Raw genomic sequence first — 18,089 nt, 5'->3', positions numbered from 1 at the left:
ATTTGCTAAGAACAAAGCTCGGCTTCGGCTTCGGCTCAGCAGTCAGCTCCTTTTAAAATGCTGCCTAGTAAATAACTAAGTGCCGTACAAGCCCAGCTGATGATGACAGTCTCCACAAAGAAGCCACTGTTCTATTGGCTCAATGAGTCTTGCATGCTCGAGTACTAATCTATAACAAGTCATAAAAATAGAGTTGTCGTGTGTAGCATCGGCTTGCTAGGTCGGCTTCCAAACCGAAGCAATGCTTCAGCTAGGTATCGGTAACCTAAACCTATATCGGCTGATGATTATGAAGCATCTGCAAGAAACCAACGGTGTGACTCATGGACTTGAAATTGGACTTGGAAATGATTTTTTTTTCAAAGTGTATATATGTGCCTATATATAACAGGACCAATCTTGGCTCGGTGAGTTTTGTATCTTAATATAAAAATATATACCTTGAACTGTCAGAGTTACCGGAGCCAACCCGCGGACTGCATTCGACCAAATCAGGAAATATATAAATTATTTACTTCTACTTCTACTTCATACCTCTGTATATCAATATGTCTCATCAATATACACATTCGTCTTTTTCTTCAAGCCTACGACGCTCGTCAATTGTTTCCGAGAAGACCTTAGTAGACACTCAAGCTGCGGGTGCCACAGAGGAGAAGCTTCAGGCGAAACACAATGGTGAGTTACCATCTGACTCACACCCTATCATCCTTCTTCCATTCAACAAATCACTAACCACCATCTTCTCCCCTATAGACCACAAGTCATCCGCCGAGACATCCTCGACTAGAAGCCGAACCAGTACCGGCTCGCTGCCTAGCATCATGAGTAAGGCTGTCAAGAAGGCCAAGTCGAAGCTGGGGAACAAAGAATCGTCTTCCAAGTCCAAGCATAAGCCTAAGTCTGACCCTAAGCCGGAATCGAAGCGCCCCGACTACGATGCATATCCAGATACAGTGTACATGTGGAGAGCCTTAGCTGGTAAGAAGTTGGCCCGGACAAAGGCTATGAAGCAAGAACGTTTGAGCTGACAACAAAACTTGGAACAGAGACGAGATTGTGAGAATGTAAAGGGGTTACACAATCTATTTCAATGGGACTGCTGGCGAGTAAATCCAAGTATCACAGTTCACACAACGTAATCAACTATGATCTACGCCTAAACAAATGCAAAGACATAGATACTGGGGACAGATGTTGAGGAAGTCGATTGATTAAGAAAAGGACATTGAAGAGTTATACGGGCATGAACAACTTGGTTGCAAGAGCGATATGAGGTGCTTACATGATGAGATGCCTCGCGAGTCAGTATATATGGGTAATAGGGGTTATTGTTCTTGGCGTTCACAAGGGAATATTAATGAGTATGATAACGTGTTTTTCCTTCAGGACATTTATGGTAAAATGGGATGTTAGTAATTGGGTACCTAGGTATGTACCTACTTCGGGTACGTCTTTTAAGCATTCCTAGGTAGGTTATAATACAAGTTTTGACTTCATTGAAGCGAGCAGGATTGAGAACAACTGAACATCGGTGATAGGCAAAGTGCATGATCTTCAGTTTTCTTCTATTATCACCTCAGGCAAATCACTAATGAGCCACCCAAGCCTCTGTCTGATCTTTCTACAAACACTCATAAATCCTATGGGTTCATTTTAGGAGACTTTTACCATTATCAAAGAAGAGACGTGTGAAGAAACCTGCCTTGAGACTGCTATTTCTTGCAAGTCCTTTGATAACGACGACATTGCAACAGTGTTTAATGCTTGATAAGGTCTCAAGAGTCTAACCTTACCAACAATCGGAGTTGACGGTATCGCTATGACTAAGGTCACATTCCCGCTTCATGGCATTGAATATTTACACTCGTCTAAGTGAGATTGTAAATCTAATGGCTTTGCTTTGATTAAGCTCATCGACTGATAAAAGGAAGTAGTTAAGCTGTGGTATATGGCTCTTGTGATAACACCAACGCAGGCGACATATTACCATCTCCAGGGTGATCTGGAATTGTCAAGGGACCAAACCCATGTCTCCGGACACCCCTGGATATCGCCCCACGTGATATCCCTATAAAGTAGGAAGACGCATCACGCCCTTTACACGTTTCTTTCCCTCTCTTCCTTGTGCTTCAACGAGCAACATCCAGGAACCATGACATTCCTTCTCTTCTTGGTGCCTCAAACTGTCATGGTTCCAGAATGTTTCTTGTTGAAGCACAAAGAAGAGAAGGAAGGAAACGTGGAAAGAGCGTGATGCGTCTTCCTACTTTATAGGGATATCACGTAGGCGATATCCAGGGTGTCCAGAGCCATGGGTTTGGTCCCGTGACAGGAATATTGGAAGCGAAAAATATTGTAGACCCCCTGCGCGTAATTAAGCGCATCAAATATTGTTAGCCAGCTGAGGAATCGAACCCCAGGGCCTAGCGGTGGTTGTAAAGGTGATTTGAATCTTTTTTTCTTCAATCTCTTCGATTTACCACTAGGCCATACCAAACCGGCTGAAATTTCTTTTGCTCTTGCGGCTTATATGCTCTTCTTTGGCGCGGGTAAGTTCTCGGTTGGGGTTGCGCGGTGATGGAGGTTGCTGAAGATGATTTGGTTGATGTGAAGCTATTCACAAATGTTGAAGTGGGAACTATATGCTAGGCCACCTGTCGCCACGTGCGCCACACGGGCTGATATATGCCCCGTGCGGCCAAAAGGACAACTTTGAATACTGTAAGAGAATAGTTATCTTGGGTGGCACGGCCTTGTGCATTGCAATCGAAAGCTAGCTATTGTTAATCATTAGAAATCCATCTATAGATCTTTTGGATAAATATTTCTTGGAAGTGAGAAGAAAATGCCTGTACTCGAAGGTTGTGGAAAAGTATGACCCGATGGTCTGGGCCCGGAATGGGATAGCCTCACCATTAGCACCTATTAATAGTGTATGACCACGAGTATTATTGGAACTCTTATGATACGGCTCGTGACCTTGACTCGATCGCTTGTCTGCTTTTTCAACTTTGGTCTTTCGACAATCAAAGTTTACCACTTGCAGGCCGTAGCAGTGACACAGGGCAGTCAGTTAAGAAGAGACGGTGACGAGTAGTCGTGAAAGTGGAGTTGATGAGCTGGTGGGAGTTCTGCCCCTTGAAAACTGAAAAGTCGAGGCCTTTGCTCGCCGAAAACAACCGAAAATATTACTTGAATATTACTTTATGAATATTCAAAATTGGGTGATATAGGTATAACGCCTAGGCAAGCAGGCTAGAGACGGGAGAGGAACAGTCCACGAGGTTTTGCTAAATTTGGTGGGAATTTGAGGCCATTCGTAATTGCCATCAGCCCCTCCCCCACCCCCCTTTTTCATATCTTTTGTTGTTTGACTCGACATTTATTCGAATTGATCGAGTATTTATCGAGTAAAAAGAAGTCGATGGCCAACTTTTTAAACCTTGGCTTATCGGGTTAGACCCACAATATCCATTAAGCTGGGGCTTATCTAACGTAGGACTGTCGTCAAGACAGAAAAACATAGATCTGTAACTATGCGACGCTATTGACGTACCGGCTTACCTACATTATGTAGTAGATAAGCATAATTGCAGTAGAGCAACTACATCCTAATAATGTTATTTGTCGTGGTCTTTGTATGGTTCTACATCAGATTCATGTTAGAATTAACTAGAGGATGATAAAAAGAATATTGTGCTCGATGGCATTCAAGTCACTTATCTGCCGTGGCTTAAATAGTTTTTGACTCAGACGGCGAGGCCCGATGTCGATATGAGAAGAAGAAGCAAGCGCATGGCTAAAATAAGTGCGCCCTTACAGTATGGCTGCAGGCTAATGCAAGTCATAGCACTAGACCATTTCCTTAACACTTTGTTGGTGTCTGTAAACCAATCACATGCTGCTGATAACACCAAATCTTTCCAGTTCAGGGTCCCACCTTCTTTCAAAGAAAAAAAAGAAGGATGGATTTCCGGGTTTCCTCCATGGGCTTTATCTATTTATCGATGCACCCTCTCACTATCAACATCATACACGCCCACTTTAAGATCAACTTTGCCGTGGCTTCCTTATCTTTCCTGTGATATTCTCGACTATCCGCCTAACCACCCATGCCCTCCTGAATCAGGATAGTCCCCTATCTTCCGAATCTTTCCCTTCTATTATTACTATGTGCGTAGATAGTAGCTTCGTGATAAAGTACCCCCACAAGGTACTCACCGCTCACCCGACCCGTACTACCGCGTAGAGTCAGTCAAAATGGAATATGTGGTTATTGCGGTATCGCTGCTGACCGGGTATGCCTCCCTTAGTTCTCAGTAGAACCCGAAGTGAGCCCCTAGAGGTTATCGGATTGAAGGTAAATCTGCTTAGTCGATCGTATCCATCAACCGCTTAGCTATTTCTTTCCTTCATTTTCCATTTTCTCGCTTTGTTCCGTCTTCTCATCATAAACCCGTATCACTACAGCACCTAGTAAATCACCACATCCAGTAGGTTTCGTCCTGTCTCGATATTATTTTCTTGATATCCTTCAAAGATACTGTATACCATCGCTTTCATCTTAACCACCATTGAACCCTGATTACCTAGTAGTACCATTGAGCTAAGACGTTGTTGGTCTTCCGTTGCTCGACCGCACACTATCTTCTTATCTTTCTTTCTTTGTCTTTCTTATCATTCGCCCACCCACCACCTTTAAGGCACCTTAAAGGGGTCTCGCGATAACCAAAAACCCCTGTTCTCGCCTTTGCTTCATTGTTGTCTTTATCTGCCAGCCAGCCTCGTTATCTGTCAGCGTCTTGCCTCTTTTCGGAGTATTCGCCAGCAAGATAATTGACCTTACATAATGACCATTACTTCTAGACCACATGGGGGCTCGTTAACCGTTATCGTGTCCACGAGAGCGGTGTTAACCCTGCCCGATGATAGCCTCTTTCTCAGTCCAGCTACCATATCTATTTCACCTACTACCGGGAAGATAGTTGAAATTGCACATACTATCCTACCCAAGGTGTCATTTCCCCCTTCGACCACCTATATCAACTACGGCTCCAAACTCATCATCCCGGGACTCGTTGACGCCCACGTGCACCTTAACGAGCCAGGCCGGACAGAATGGGAGGGGTTCAATACCGGCACCAGAGCGGCTGCTTCTGGTGGTGTGACTACCGTGGTTGATATGCCGCTTAATGCTATTCCGCCTACTACCACCTTGGCTGGCTTCAAGGAAAAGCTTGCTGCTAGCAAAGGCCAATGCTGGGTTGATGTAGGGTTTTACGGAGGCGTTATCCCCGGAAATGCGAATGAGTTGCAACCGTTAGTGGAAGCAGGCGTTCGTGGGTTCAAGGGGTTCTTGATCGAATCGGGTGTAAGTTAACGCTTTTGGCAGGTGACCTTTTTATGCATAAATCGCTGACAAAGAGTCAATAGGTCGAGGAGTTTCCAGCCATCTCGTCTGGGGATATCGCGCTCGCTATGAAAGCATTGAACGGCGCACCGACGACGCTTATGTTTCATGCCGAGATGATTCCCCCGATTGCAGATTCTGTTGGTGACGCAGTGCAAGCCTCGGACCCCCCGCTAGCGCCCCACGGCGAATTGAAGTCGTACCAAACATTCCTAGAATCCCGACCACCGTCCTTCGAAACCTACGCGATCGACGAGATTATCTCCCTTGCGCCCCTGGCTCCAAGTCTACATCTTCATATCGTACACCTGTCGGCAACCCAAGCGATCCCGATCCTCAAAGCTGCCCGCAAGTCCGGAATAGACATCACTGCTGAGACGTGCTTCCATTACTTGGGATTGGCAGCTGAAAGCGTTGAAGATGGTGACTGCAGATACAAGTGCTGTCCGCCAATTCGCGAACAACTAAACCAAGATGGGCTTTGGGAGGAACTGATGGCGCCGGACTCGTGCATTAAGACGGTCGTTTCCGACCATTCGCCCTGCACACCGGAGCTCAAGCTCCTCCCGCCTCACCTCCTGACCATTGAAGCTCCTAATATGCACCATTCCGATTCGGGTATCGATATGACGGCAGACTTGGCCCTGACGGAACAAGAGCAGACGCAGGAAAATGCACAAGTAGCCAAACAAGTGGGCGACTTCTTTGCGGCGTGGGGCGGCATATCGTCGGTCGGGCTTGGCCTACCTATCCTTTACTCATCAGCTAAGAAACGTACCGCTGCCGGCAGCGTAGCTCCGAGCATCCTCGACATCGTGCGCTTATGTTCTGTTGCGACTGCTAAACAGGTCGGACTATCGCACCGCAAGGGGGCGCTCAAAGTGGGTATGGATGCCGATATTTGTGTGTTCGATGATACGGAGGAATGGGTGCTGAACTCCGGTGGTATGCATTGGAAAAACCGTTGCTCGCCTTGGGAAGGTCAGCGATTTGCGGGCCGCGTCAAGGAAACTTGGCTACGAGGTCAGAAAGTCTTCGAGTATGGAGGCATTAATGGTGGATTCATTAGTGGAAAGCCCGTGGGTGAGGCAATCACGGAGAAGAGGATGGCTTGAGCATTAGAAAAAGACTGGGCGCGGGGTTGATGAAATGGGGAATAGATGGGGAAGACGGAGAAGCAAACAAAGCTGGCGTTAATGACTGATATTTCGTGATGAACTTAATGACAAAGCATGGATTGCGAGTAGGGGAATAGGAGTGGTTTCAGACGGAGTCCAGGCATCATACATATTACGCATCTGTCAAAGGAGAAGGTTTTAAAGAGAGCAACTAAAGAGAATTGATTGAAGATTTTTTTTAGAAATATCCCGTGGATGTCTCTGATACTGGCCTGGCGTCTTACAGCTCATCACGCCAATTGACGTGCTTTTTTTTCTTTCTGACTCAATCAATATGTAGGTGACCTCGTACTACAATACCATCCAATAAACTATTGACATGCTGTATACTTCGTACCTAGGTAAGTACTGGCTAAGGCGCTTCGATGATTAAAATGGTTGTAAGAGCTCTTGTGACTTCTTATGCTCCTTTGTTGCTGCTATAAATATCATGTCGAGATTTGAAGCAAACATTAGTTATGACGTGACTTACCGGTCTACACCACAACTGTACTGCGGCGCATACACTCGGCTCAAGTATTACTCGACACCACCTGGGCAACTTTATTTGTTCGAGTTCTTTTTAAGGTTGTGTTAATGGGGCAGATGTTACAGGGTCATTGGTACCTGCCCAACCTAAATTGTTTCTCAATCTACTTACATCTAGGTCAGCTGCTATGTTAAAATTTGGTGGGGAAGAACTTGAACCTTCAAGGTATTAAAGAGATGATTTACACTTCGGTTACAGTTTGAAGGTGCAGGGGTATGTAATATGGCCTTGGCATTTCTACTACTAGCACCGGTACCAATCATTCCAGTTGCTGGTCGGTTAGGTCTTCCGTGTCTTAGCGATCGCATCCTTACTCACCATCACCATAATCGCCATACGGCGTAGTAACTAATCACCACAATCAATTTCAATCCAATTAATTAAGCCCACTTCGAATTTTATTGATTTTATTTCTAAACGAATACGTTGATTATCGGATGTTCAATCTTCTTCGTCTAGTCTCAGTCAATATACCTTTCCATATTCAAGGTTCTAATAGCCTAACCTACATCACTTATGTATGCATTGCTGATGGGATTGCTAAGCGTTTGCTCCTCTTCCTTTTCATGCATCTCCTTGAATGGAGTGCCTGTATTAGGTAGTTCAGTCGTTCAGTCGTCTGACAATTATACTGCTGGGAATTCAACCTGTTTTTTTATCAGCGTACATCCCTAACCAACAGATCCTTGTGTCCATCTCTTAGACACGTGCTGGACAAGATATCACATTAATATCATCGGGTTTGTCCCATGTTAGCGGCTTACAATTCGAGTATCATGCACGCAATGTACGGCGTAGTAGCTCCCCCAGGGCCCCAGCTTATCCAGCTTCTGGCACACGCCCTACCCTACACTACACTAAACCAAGCCCCCTGTTGCGGTTCGGTTCTGTAAGCGAGGCGGAGTCCCCAGTTCCCGAACATGACCTTACTGGATTCGGGGCTGCTAAATCTTGGCCTTTACATGGCCGAGATTCTATTAGTCTAACGTGTCGGCTAGAAGAAGCTCGCGTAAAGCAAAGAGGATCCAGTGCCGAGACTTTACCGCTGTCTGTCAATCTAGCAACTACCATAGTGCATACTACTACCATATGCAGTAACTGATCTCGAACCGAGCAGACCCAAACGACATACAACCCAACCAGGTGCTTGGTATACTAGTAGTAGGCTGGATTACTTCGTACATCTGCAAAACCTAACAAGGAATTCCCTCGGCACGTTGTTGTCTGACAACTCAAGCCAACTTCGCTTACAGCACTTGCGGTGTTAACTACTACACACCTCTTAGGTACCGAAACAGCAAGTCCAATTCGATCCGATCCTAGCTGCTGACTTTTAACGTTGGAAGCGTGAGTGCATTTATATACGAAAAGACTGAGAGGCAACACATGCCAGAAGATGCCCAGATGGCAAGTTCCTTTATCTTGTGAACAATGCTAGGCGTTGGAAATCGAGCGGTAAGTAGCTCGGAAAGTGAAACATCCGCTGACTAGAAACATTGCGACTGGTTGGAGGACATTGACATGCTGTAAATGGAGGCATCGCTTAAGATGTTTCGAGCTCGATGGGTAGTTAGTAAGTAAACTTGCGCCTGGGGTCCAACAGAGTGGCAATCGCTTGTGCGGTACAGCCCACAAATAAGGATCGGGGAAGATCCATCTAACATGGGATTGACCCTTGTCAACTCAGCGTTGCATATTACGCTATTTAGCTATCTATAACGACCCTTCTAGTCGAGAACGTTGCGATCTTTCAGATTTAATGCTCTATTCAACATTGAAATTCTTCATCACGAAAACACAGTACCTGTCTTGTCCCTTCATCGCATCCTAAACATCTTTTAGGAAGCATACTGATACAAATCGCCACTGAGAAGTGTTGGCTTGCTTAACATCCCAAATGTCATAGGTACATAACCCAGCTTCTGGGTCTCTAATCACCCCAGCTCTGCGCCTCCGACAGATTCCGCATGCCATATCACCACCAGTACCGGCTGCTAACATAGCCCTAACCTACTGCAGTCCGTCGCTGCTATGGAATCCTCGAGCTCAGATAATACCGTTGCTAGACGTGAACAAAATGGAGATGATCACATGTCGAGCATTGCCGAGAATACCAAGCCTATAAGCTCTAATGTCGTCTCTATGGATGCTGGTCATACCCAGCTGGGGCACCGACTATCATTATCCGGAGCTGGCCACTTATCATTAGATGATGTTGAGGCAATTGACGTTCAGATTCGAAATCTATCCGTCTCCGTCGATACATCCCCATCGATTTGGGATCCCGCAACGTACACAGATTTGCTTGGCAAGACATTTGGCAAGAAGGTTAACAGCCCGACGACTAAGACTCTTCTTAGTTCCATCAATGCCTCTTTAAAGCCTGGTACCTTGACTGCAATACTTGGTGGTAGTGGCTCTGGAAAGACGACTTTATTAAACACAATCGCAGAACGCATGCGTAGCCCGAGGTTGTCACAAACTGGAATTACCACATTCAACGGACAAGAAGGTGTGCACTCGGCTAGGCATGCATATGTGATGCAACAGGACATACTGCTTCCTACACTGACAGTACGAGAGACTTTAAGATATTCGGCAAATCTGAGACTACCCCCACCAACCACTGAAGAGGAGCGTATGCGGATTGTGGAAGAGGTGATTCTCGAATTAGGCCTGAAGGATTGTGCAGACACGAGAATTGGAAATAGTCAACATCGTGGATGCAGCGGCGGGGAAAAGCGAAGAACTAGTATTGGGGTACAGCTCCTCGCCAACCCATCAATTCTTTTTCTGGATGAGCCGACGACTGGATTGGACGCAACAAGTGCGTATCAACTGGTAAGAACTCTCAAAGCTTTGGCAAATAAGGGTCGCACGGTCATCACAACTATCCACCAACCACGATCCGAAATATGGGATCTGTTTGATAACCTCATCGTCCTGTCTAAGGGCAGTCCTGTATATTCTGGGCCTATGAAGGAATGTATTCCGTGGTTTTCAAATCTGGGGTTTGAACTGCCTCCTTTCGTTAACCCTGCTGAATTCGTAATCGATCATGCTGCGATTGATAACCGCACACCAGAGCTTGAAGCGGAGAGCACTGTTAGGGTCGAGAGTCTGATGACAGCTTGGAAAGAGGAGTCGAAGAGGGTATTCATGGCTTCCCCCTCCAAGGATATCGCTGAGACGGAAATTAAGCGCAGGAGACCGAAAATGGAACACCACGCAGGCTTCTTCCGCCAGCTACGTGTATTGACCGACAGAACGCTAAAGGTCACTTATCGAGATCCAATGGGGATGGCTGGATCCATTATGGAAGCTATCCTCATGGCAATCATAACAGGATACGTCTTCTTTAACCTCGCTAGGGATCAGCCTGGCATACGGTCAAGGGAAGCTGCTCTGTATATCTCAGTAGGCTTGCAAGGCTACTTGTTCTTGACGTTTGAGATTTATCGCCTGACCATAGATATTCCCACCTTCGACCGAGAGCATAGTGAGGGCTGTGTGACAGCATTTCCATTTATCCTGTCGCGTCGCATTGCGCGCTGCTTCACCGAAGATGTTCCCGTACCTTTCTTGTACAGCGTCATCTACTATTTCATGGTGGGGTTCGATCTCAATGTGTCCAAGTTTTTCACATTTTTTTCTATCCTCCTACTTAATCACTATATCGCCGTGACGCTCGCCGTAGCATCAGTTGCGGCTGTGAGGAATTTCCCCGGGGCAAGTTTGATTGCCAACCTCGCATACACCTTACAAAGCCTAGCTTGCGGATATTTCATCCAAGCCAATACATTACCTGTTTATGTAAGATGGACCAAGTATATCACATATACTGTACGTTAAAGCACACCACCTCTCCCATCTACATGCTTCATTACCCCTAATCACCCCCAATAGTACTATGCTTTCGGAGCTCTTTGTGGCAATGAGTTCGAGGGTAGCTTTTATGATTGTCCGTTACCTGGCGGTGCATCGAACCCAGGTTGCCAGCAGTACACTGGGCAGTACATCATGGATAATCTTGGACTACCTAGGAACTGGGTCGCTCGGCCGATTATCGCCATGGTGGGTTTCGTTCTTCTATTCTTGCTTGTGTCTTGGATCGGACTTGCTTTCTTGAAAGTCGAAATGACAATTGCGCGAGCACGAGCCTCTGATACGGACCTTTCAGCTGGAAAAGAGAAGATGAATGTGAGATCAATACATGAAGTCCGAGCAATAGATGTCGGCCTCGACGATTTCTCCCTGGCGCTAGACAAGAGATCTTCAACGGGCAAAAAGCTACCAAGAAAGACTATCCTCGACCCTGTTACTACGACGTTCCAGGCTGGCATGCTGAACATTATTATGGGTCCGTCTGGGTCCGGGAAGACGAGCTTGCTAAATGCTATGGCGCTTCGTTTACATAGTACTATTAGTACTAGGTACAGGTCATCTGGAAAGCTGACATTTAACGATGCTGTCCCATCCGACTCCGTAATACGGTCTGTTGTATCATATGTTTGCCAAGATGATGACGCTTTACTCCCATCCCTAACTGTTCGCGAGACACTGCGTTTTGCGGCAGGACTTCGTCTTCCGAGATGGATGAGTAAATCTGAAAAGAATCAGCGAGCTGAGGAGGTCTTAGTTAAAATGGGGTTGAAGGACTGCGCTGATAATCTAATCGGCAATGAACTTGTGAAGGGTATCTCCGGGGGAGAGAAGCGCCGTGTTAGTATCGCCGTTCAGATCTTGACTGATCCGCGAGTTTTATTACTCGACGAACCAACAAGCGGGCTGGATGCTTTCACGGCGAATAGTATTTTGGAAGTTCTTCGAGGCCTAGCTAACGAAGGGCGTACGTTGATTCTAACAATTCATCAAGCCAGATCAGATATATTTGTTCACTTTGGGAATATACTCTTATTAGCCAGGGGTGGCCGTCTTGCTTACTCGGGCTCTGCTAAAGATATGCTGCCTTATTTTGGCGGGCTTGGGTATCATTGCCCTCAACATACTAACCCAGCGGATTTCGCACTTGATCTTATCACCATAGATCTTCAAGAGGCACACCGAGAAGCCGAGAGTCGAGAGAAAGTTCGACGTCTTGTCGAGTCATGGGCTGAATCCATGCAGTCGCCGCCGAGAGCACCATTAGTTACTCGTCAAATATCACACATCGACGAGACCGAGAGCATCAAAGCTAATTCGGCGAATGAAAAAGAGACGGCTCCTGATCATCCAGGGATTAATGCGCTCGAGAAACAATATTCCAACCCAATACCGCGTCGGTCGCTGCACAAAGCTGCCCTAGCAACACCGGCGGAACTTGGCGCACTTGTCCACAAACGTGCCTCTTTCTTGACAGCGTTTCCGCTCTTACTACATCGCGCAACGATCAACTTTCGTCGACAGCCACCTCTCATTTTGGCACGCATCATGCAAGTCGTTGGATTGGGGGTCGTCCTAGCGTTGTTTTTCTCGCCACTGCACAATGATTACTTCAGTGTGCAGAACCGCGTAGGTTTTGTGCAAGAAGTAGGCGCCTTCTATTTTGTTGGAATGCTCCAAAACGTGGCAGTATATCCGGCAGAAAGGGAAGTGTTTTATCGGGAAGACGACGATGGCGTGTACAGCGTTGAGGCTTTCCTCTCCACCTATACGCTCCTCGAGTTACCCTTTGAGCTCTTCTCTTGTCTGATTTTTGGCATCCTGGCTGATTTCGCGGTGGGGTTCCCACACACAGCCGAGATGTACTTCGTCTATGTCTTCTGCTGCTTCGGGATTGTATCATGCGGTGAGAGTTTGGGTATTATATTCAATACGCTCTTCAACCACACTGGATTTGCAGTCAATATCATATCGATCTTGTTATCGGTGGCGCAGATTATGGCAGGGATTATGTCGATCAATATGCCCGAGCTGTTCAAGGCCTTCAACTACATCAGTCCGCTCAAGTATGCGACGGCGGCCTTGGCTGCGTTCTCTCTCCGTGACATCAAGTTCACATGTAACGACGAGCAAAGACTTTCTAGTGGGCAGTGCATCATCGAGACGGGCGAGCAGGTGCTTGATCTGTACAAGCTGAATGTGGATCCGATAGTCAACATCGGCGCATTGGCAGCAACGATTGTGGTATATAGGCTAATTGCGTGGATTCTTTTGCGGCTGACTAGAACGAGGTGGCGGAGCGTTGTAGAGAAGACGAGAAAGTCTTGAGGACAAACTGCGATGCCTTAGTTGTATATTTTCTTTCGTGTTCTTTTTTGGATCTACGCAGTACATATTATGGAGCGACGAAGTTCACGAGTTTATGCGCAACCGAGGCAACAAACCTCCCTACCTACCACCTACTACCTACCTACCTACCTACCTACCTACCTAGGCTCTTAGATTTACATTAATAAAGCGGTGTGATTATTGCTTGAGCTGTAACGGCGATAGGAGTATCGAAGTCTGGAAGGTCCGTCTAGAATACTAAGACTAGCTCCGCATACCACGTGGATGTGAAGCAAGTGCTAGTACCTATGCAGTAGCTAAAAGCCGATGGGAGTTGTATCGATCAATCGTTAACCCCTACGGCGAATCTGCGCCAAGCAGCCTTGGAATGCTTATTAAAGCCATCCTTGATTACAGTGGTACACATTACTCCCAGATACCACATGTTCATGCTATGTAGGTTGGGATGATTTCGTGATGATACATACCCGTAGGAAGGGTATTCAACTCCGTCAACTCCGTTAGGAATTGATGACCTTGAAACCCGGCCTAAAGGACCCCCCGAATGGAAAAAGAAGAAACAACTAAAAAAAAAAAAACTTGATGGTATGTTGTAATTCGAGGGAAGACATGGATCCACATTGAATATCGAAGATTAATCATTACTATTGAGATGTAACTACCTAGTGTATCGTACTAGATATTATCGAATTTTGTACTATGTATGATGTACATACTACCACATACATAGAAGGAACCTTGAAAATTTCATGTCCTTTAAGGAGATTAGATTCACTGACGTCAAGGGTTAGTTGTTAGCGAAGTACAATACATACATGTAGGTAATAGGCGGGGTTCGTTTAGCTTCCTCGATCATGGGAAGCAAAAAAAAAAGTTGGGGGAATAAAGAAAAATGATGTCGGAAGTAGCTCGGATTACATATACAAACGCTGTCCTTGTTCCAATACGGTTCGGTTCGGTACCTGCGTCATAGCAGTGTGCGGTGATTGTCATGAAAGCAGAGTATCAGATCGGCTGTAGGGTAAGGTACCTGGTATATACCTGATCATGCTAGGTTAGAGCTTTCTTGGAAGATTGGATCATCAACCTAATGTAGGTACTTAGATCCAAGTTTTTTTGAGGTATAAAGGTTTCGTTAGATCCGGGCATCTTTTTTTGTTTGGACTACATACAGCTATCTAAACACCTACACTACACTACCTACTCTCCAATCCAAGCTGAAGTTCACTAAAAACAACAACACAAAAGATACAGATATAAAGATAAGAAATCTACAAATATGGCTCCTAAGGTCCTCGTCGTTCTTACCTCTAACGATCGTATCGAGAGTGCCAACGCCCCAACAGGCTGGTATCTGGTATGTCCCTCTTTGTCTACCTGAAATGGGTAGCACCGACCTATATTCTTCCAACTTTTCAGCTAACCAGCCACCGCCATAGCCCGAATTCGCCCACCCGTGGGATGTCCTATCCAGCAAGGGCGTCGAGGTGGTAACCGCCTCGCCCAAGGGCGGCAAGGCGCCGCTCGACCCTAGCTCGGTGGAGATGTTCAAGGCCGACGAGTCGTCGGCGTCGTTCCTCAAGTCGCAGACCGCGCTGTGGGAGAAGACGGAGCCGATCTCGTCGTTCCTGGGCAAGACCTCCGAGTTCGCCGGCCTCTTCTTCCCCGGCGGCCACGGCCCCATGTTCGACCTCGCCGTCGACAAGGAGTCCATCGCCCTCATCAACGAGTTCGTCGCCGCCAACAAGCCCGTCGGCGCCGTCTGCCACGGCCCCGCCGTCTTTGTCAATGTCACCCTCCCCGGTGGCCGACACCTGCTCACCGGCAAGGAGGTCACGGGCTTCAGCAACGCTGAGGAGGAGGCCGTCGGCTTGACGAAGCACGTCCCCTTCTCCCTCGAGGACCGCATCAAGGAGGCCGGCGCTATCTACAAGAAGGCCCCCGAGCTGTGGGCCCCGTACGTGCTGGTGGCTGATGATGGAAAGCTGATCACGGGACAGAACCCCGGTAGCTCGAAGGCGGTGGGTGAGGCCTTCGCGAAGGCTCTTGGCTTGTAAATGGTCTATTTATTTTATGCTAGCTGTGGCGGCTCTGACGACGATATGATGTTTTGCTAGGCAGATATTGAAATACAAGATATATATAGTATATAGGCCTATCTCCTTAACGTGGTTGTGATATCTACGGTAAATGCTACCTAAATGATGCATAGCTATGCATATGCTCAATGCTCATCAAGTCGTGCTCATCATGCCCAACAAAACGCTCCAAGGCTTCCAAAGAGCCACCTAATCTAGGTAGGTAACCACCTAATACGCGCTCGTCCGGCAAAAACACGACGCCTTAATCGGGACATCCGCCACCGCCAGCGCCGCATCCAACTGCGGCCTAACCGCCTCCGCCTCCTCCTCCCTCCCCAGCTTCACCAGACACTCGTGGTACCCATGCAGCGCCCACACATTGCCCCGATGCTGCAGCGCGCGCGGCAACAATGCCCCTTCCTCCCCCATCCCCAGATCCTCCGCATACACCCCCACCGCACGGTCGTAGTGCCCCTGCTCCGCCAGCAGCGCGCCCAGCGCGTGGCTCGGCGGCTGCATCCACCCCCACGGCTCGTCGTACGGGAGCCCGCGGCTGCGCCGCCCGGCCTCGCGGAGCAAGCGGTAGGCGGCCTCGTGGTTGCCGCGGCGGTACTCGAGCTCGCCGTCGAGCATCGCGGCGGCGACGGCCAGGATGTCGCGGCAGGTGTTGTTGAAGAGCATGCGGGACGCGGGGACCCGGTCGACGGCGTCGAGGAACCGCGACCGCGACTGTGCGGCGGAGGCGACGTCGCCGGTGGCGGCGAAGGCGACGCCGCGCGCGTAGTGCGTCAGCGCGTGCGTGGTGCAGTACAGGGCGGCGTCGGGGGGCAGGGGCAGGGAGAGCAGGGCGCGCCACCGCCCGAAGCGGATCAGGGCGTGCACGCGCATGGCGAGGAAGCCCTCGAGCCAGTCGGCCATGGGCGGGGACTCCACGCGGAGCAGGGACTCGGGCACGGCTTGCTCGAGGCGCGCGACGGTCTCGAGGGCGACGGCGGATTGGCCCGCGAACATGGCGGCGTAGAGGCGGAAGTGCAGGTCGTGCATGCGGTAGAGGGTGTAGAAGCCTGGCGGCTCGGAGGACAGGGAGGGGTGGGAGAAGAAGAGGTCGTCGGCGATGATGGCGGTTTGGTTGGAGGACATGGCGCGCTGGTAGTCGCCGACGAGCACGTCGATGTGCGTGGGCATGTGGTCGAGGTGGCCCGCGTCCGGCACGAGGTCCCGCAGGGTGTTGGCGGCGGGGAGGGCGGCTTCGGGGGTGGTGGACATCTCCATTAGGTGGATGTATAGGTGTAGTAGGCCCGGGTGCCGTGAACCATCACCGTTTTCGTTGTTTTGGGCCATGGATCGCTCGAGCACGGCTTTGCATTCTAGAGTGCGTGCGCCGGGGGCGGGGGAGCCGGTGTGGATGTCCCAGAGCTGCCAGGGAGTTAGGTTCATCATCGCGTCGACGTAGAGGGTTGCGACGTCGAGGTCAGTGGGGAATCGCCGGTACACGGCACCCATGGCGTCGGCGTAGCGCGCGTTCCAGATCGGGAAGTTTCGGTCGCGGTTCCCCTTGCCCTCCTTCTCCTTCTCCTTCTCATCTCCCTCCCCTTCTCCCGCAGAGTGCCCATGCGGATACCGAAACTTCAACGCCTCAACCAACGCCCTTTCCACGGGCGTCACCTTGCTGCCCTCCTTCTTACCATCATCATCATCATCCTCACCCCCCTTAGCCAAGACCAGCGCCTGGTCAACCACACCATGCGTCCTGCGCATCACAGCCTCCAGCTCCACGGGGTCAAAGAAGTCCCACGGCTTGTTGTAGTTGGGGCCCAGCACGTACGCGAGCCCCCAGTACGCGAGCACGCACTCGGCGTCGCATGCGATGGCGCGCTCGAAGCATTTCACGGACTCCTCGTGGTTGAACCCGTACGACCAGATCAGGCCCCGGTTTACCCATGTGCGGGCGGCGGCGCTAGGGGAGGACACGGGGCGAGAGTAGGTGCCGAGGTTGAAGTAGGGGGATGCTTCGTCCATGGCTTTTTTTGTTCAAGGTTTGGGTGAGCCGAGAAGTTTTGGCAACGATTTAGTAGTAGTGATTCACGTGCCAAGGTTGTTGGGGGTTTCTTTTTTGGCTTTTTCTTGCTCTTTTGCTTTTGCCTTTGCTTTTTCGATCACAAGACCACACAACGATAAAAACCCGTTCCGATGCGTTCAATTATAACCCTTTGATAGATAGATTGTTCAATCCAGCTGATTATCTCCCTGAATATGTATAGAAACCAAATAAATCAAGGGTTATCGTTTTTGAAGTCCACGTAGGTATGTATGTATGTATTTACAACTTGCATCTCCGCCGGGCAGAGTCTCCGGATGGATGCCGCGGTGGCGCCATTGTGGTGTTCTGTAATTTGGTTCGCCCGACGCAAGCCTCGGACACGTATTTAGGTGCAAATTCTTGTATGCCTGTTTATGCAGTCTTCGAGGTATAAATATGCAACTAAACTGATTTCCTTGGGGGTGGTGATCTTTCCCATAGGTGCCCTTAAAAAAACATCACAGGGTCATGAACCAAACCAATTGTTGCAACAAATCACGAGTTAAAGCACCACGAAAAAGTGTGTTAAGTTAATGGTATGTAAATTGCTTCGTAAAATAAACTTGAAACTGTCTAA

General features: G+C 48.5%; 5 protein-coding genes across 5 annotated transcripts; 4 read left to right on the top strand and 1 right to left on the bottom strand.

Annotated features, from left to right (window-relative positions):
* The first annotated feature begins 84 nt into the window (after positions 1–84).
* On the top strand, positions 85–1,487 carry GGS25DRAFT_510238 (uncharacterized protein). The gene is made up of 3 exons (XM_049262635.1): positions 85–678; positions 757–981; positions 1,050–1,487. The coding sequence occupies exons 1-3, from the start codon at positions 549–551 to the stop codon at positions 1,061–1,063; spliced, it is 369 nt and encodes a 122-aa protein (XP_049112229.1). The 5' UTR covers positions 85–548; the 3' UTR covers positions 1,064–1,487.
* A 2,989-nt stretch (positions 1,488–4,476) lies between these two features.
* Positions 4,477–6,715, top strand: GGS25DRAFT_81489 (allantoinase). The gene is made up of 3 exons (XM_049266040.1): positions 4,477–4,496; positions 4,597–5,374; positions 5,437–6,715. Exons 2-3 carry the CDS (start codon positions 4,853–4,855, stop codon positions 6,526–6,528), a joined length of 1,614 nt encoding a protein of 537 aa, XP_049112228.1. The 5' UTR covers positions 4,477–4,496; positions 4,597–4,852; the 3' UTR covers positions 6,529–6,715.
* Positions 6,716–9,262: 2,547 nt separating this feature from the next.
* GGS25DRAFT_516145 (P-loop containing nucleoside triphosphate hydrolase protein) lies at positions 9,263–13,330 on the top strand (the record flags this gene model as incomplete). Its single annotated transcript, XM_049263164.1, has 2 exons — positions 9,263–10,963; positions 11,027–13,330. The coding sequence occupies 2 exons, from the start codon at positions 9,263–9,265 to the stop codon at positions 13,328–13,330; spliced, it is 4,005 nt and encodes a 1,334-aa protein (XP_049112227.1).
* An 838-nt stretch (positions 13,331–14,168) lies between these two features.
* GGS25DRAFT_510212 (class I glutamine amidotransferase-like protein) lies at positions 14,169–15,502 on the top strand. The gene is made up of 3 exons (XM_049262634.1): positions 14,169–14,443; positions 14,600–14,708; positions 14,791–15,502. The coding sequence occupies exons 2-3, from the start codon at positions 14,631–14,633 to the stop codon at positions 15,406–15,408; spliced, it is 696 nt and encodes a 231-aa protein (XP_049112226.1). The 5' UTR covers positions 14,169–14,443; positions 14,600–14,630; the 3' UTR covers positions 15,409–15,502.
* On the bottom strand, positions 15,461–17,594 carry GGS25DRAFT_81160 (TPR domain protein). Its single transcript, XM_049266039.1, has one exon. The coding sequence runs from the start codon at positions 17,449–17,451 to the stop codon at positions 15,661–15,663; it is 1,791 nt and encodes a 596-aa protein (XP_049112225.1). The 5' UTR covers positions 17,452–17,594; the 3' UTR covers positions 15,461–15,660.
* Positions 17,595–18,089: the final 495 nt, after the last annotated feature.

Source organism: Hypoxylon fragiforme, assembly GCF_022984875.1.
Source record: "Hypoxylon fragiforme strain CBS 206.31 chromosome Unknown GGS25scaffold_10, whole genome shotgun sequence".
Classification (NCBI taxonomy): domain Eukaryota; kingdom Fungi; phylum Ascomycota; class Sordariomycetes; order Xylariales; family Hypoxylaceae; genus Hypoxylon; species Hypoxylon fragiforme.
The sequence above is the reverse complement of the archived record's forward strand: the minus strand, read 5'-3'. Positions and strand labels throughout refer to the sequence as shown.

Bases quoted from the DNA above. Each gene is read 5' to 3' on its own strand.
- GGS25DRAFT_510238 (XM_049262635.1), top strand. From the start codon at position 549: ATGTCTCATCAATATACACATTCGTCTTTTTCTTCAAGCCTACGACGC. The intron at 679-756 runs GTGAGTTACCAT...TCTCCCCTATAG, and splicing joins GCTTCAGGCGAAACACAATG to ACCACAAGTCATCCGCCGAG.
- GGS25DRAFT_81489 (XM_049266040.1), top strand. From the start codon at position 4,853: ATGACCATTACTTCTAGACCACATGGGGGCTCGTTAACCGTTATCGTG. The intron at 5,375-5,436 runs GTAAGTTAACGC...AAGAGTCAATAG, and splicing joins GGTTCTTGATCGAATCGGGT to GTCGAGGAGTTTCCAGCCAT.
- GGS25DRAFT_510212 (XM_049262634.1), top strand. From the start codon at position 14,631: ATGGCTCCTAAGGTCCTCGTCGTTCTTACCTCTAACGATCGTATCGAG. The intron at 14,709-14,790 runs GTATGTCCCTCT...CCACCGCCATAG, and splicing joins CCCCAACAGGCTGGTATCTG to CCCGAATTCGCCCACCCGTG.
- GGS25DRAFT_81160 (XM_049266039.1), bottom strand. From the start codon at position 17,451: ATGGACGAAGCATCCCCCTACTTCAACCTCGGCACCTACTCTCGCCCC.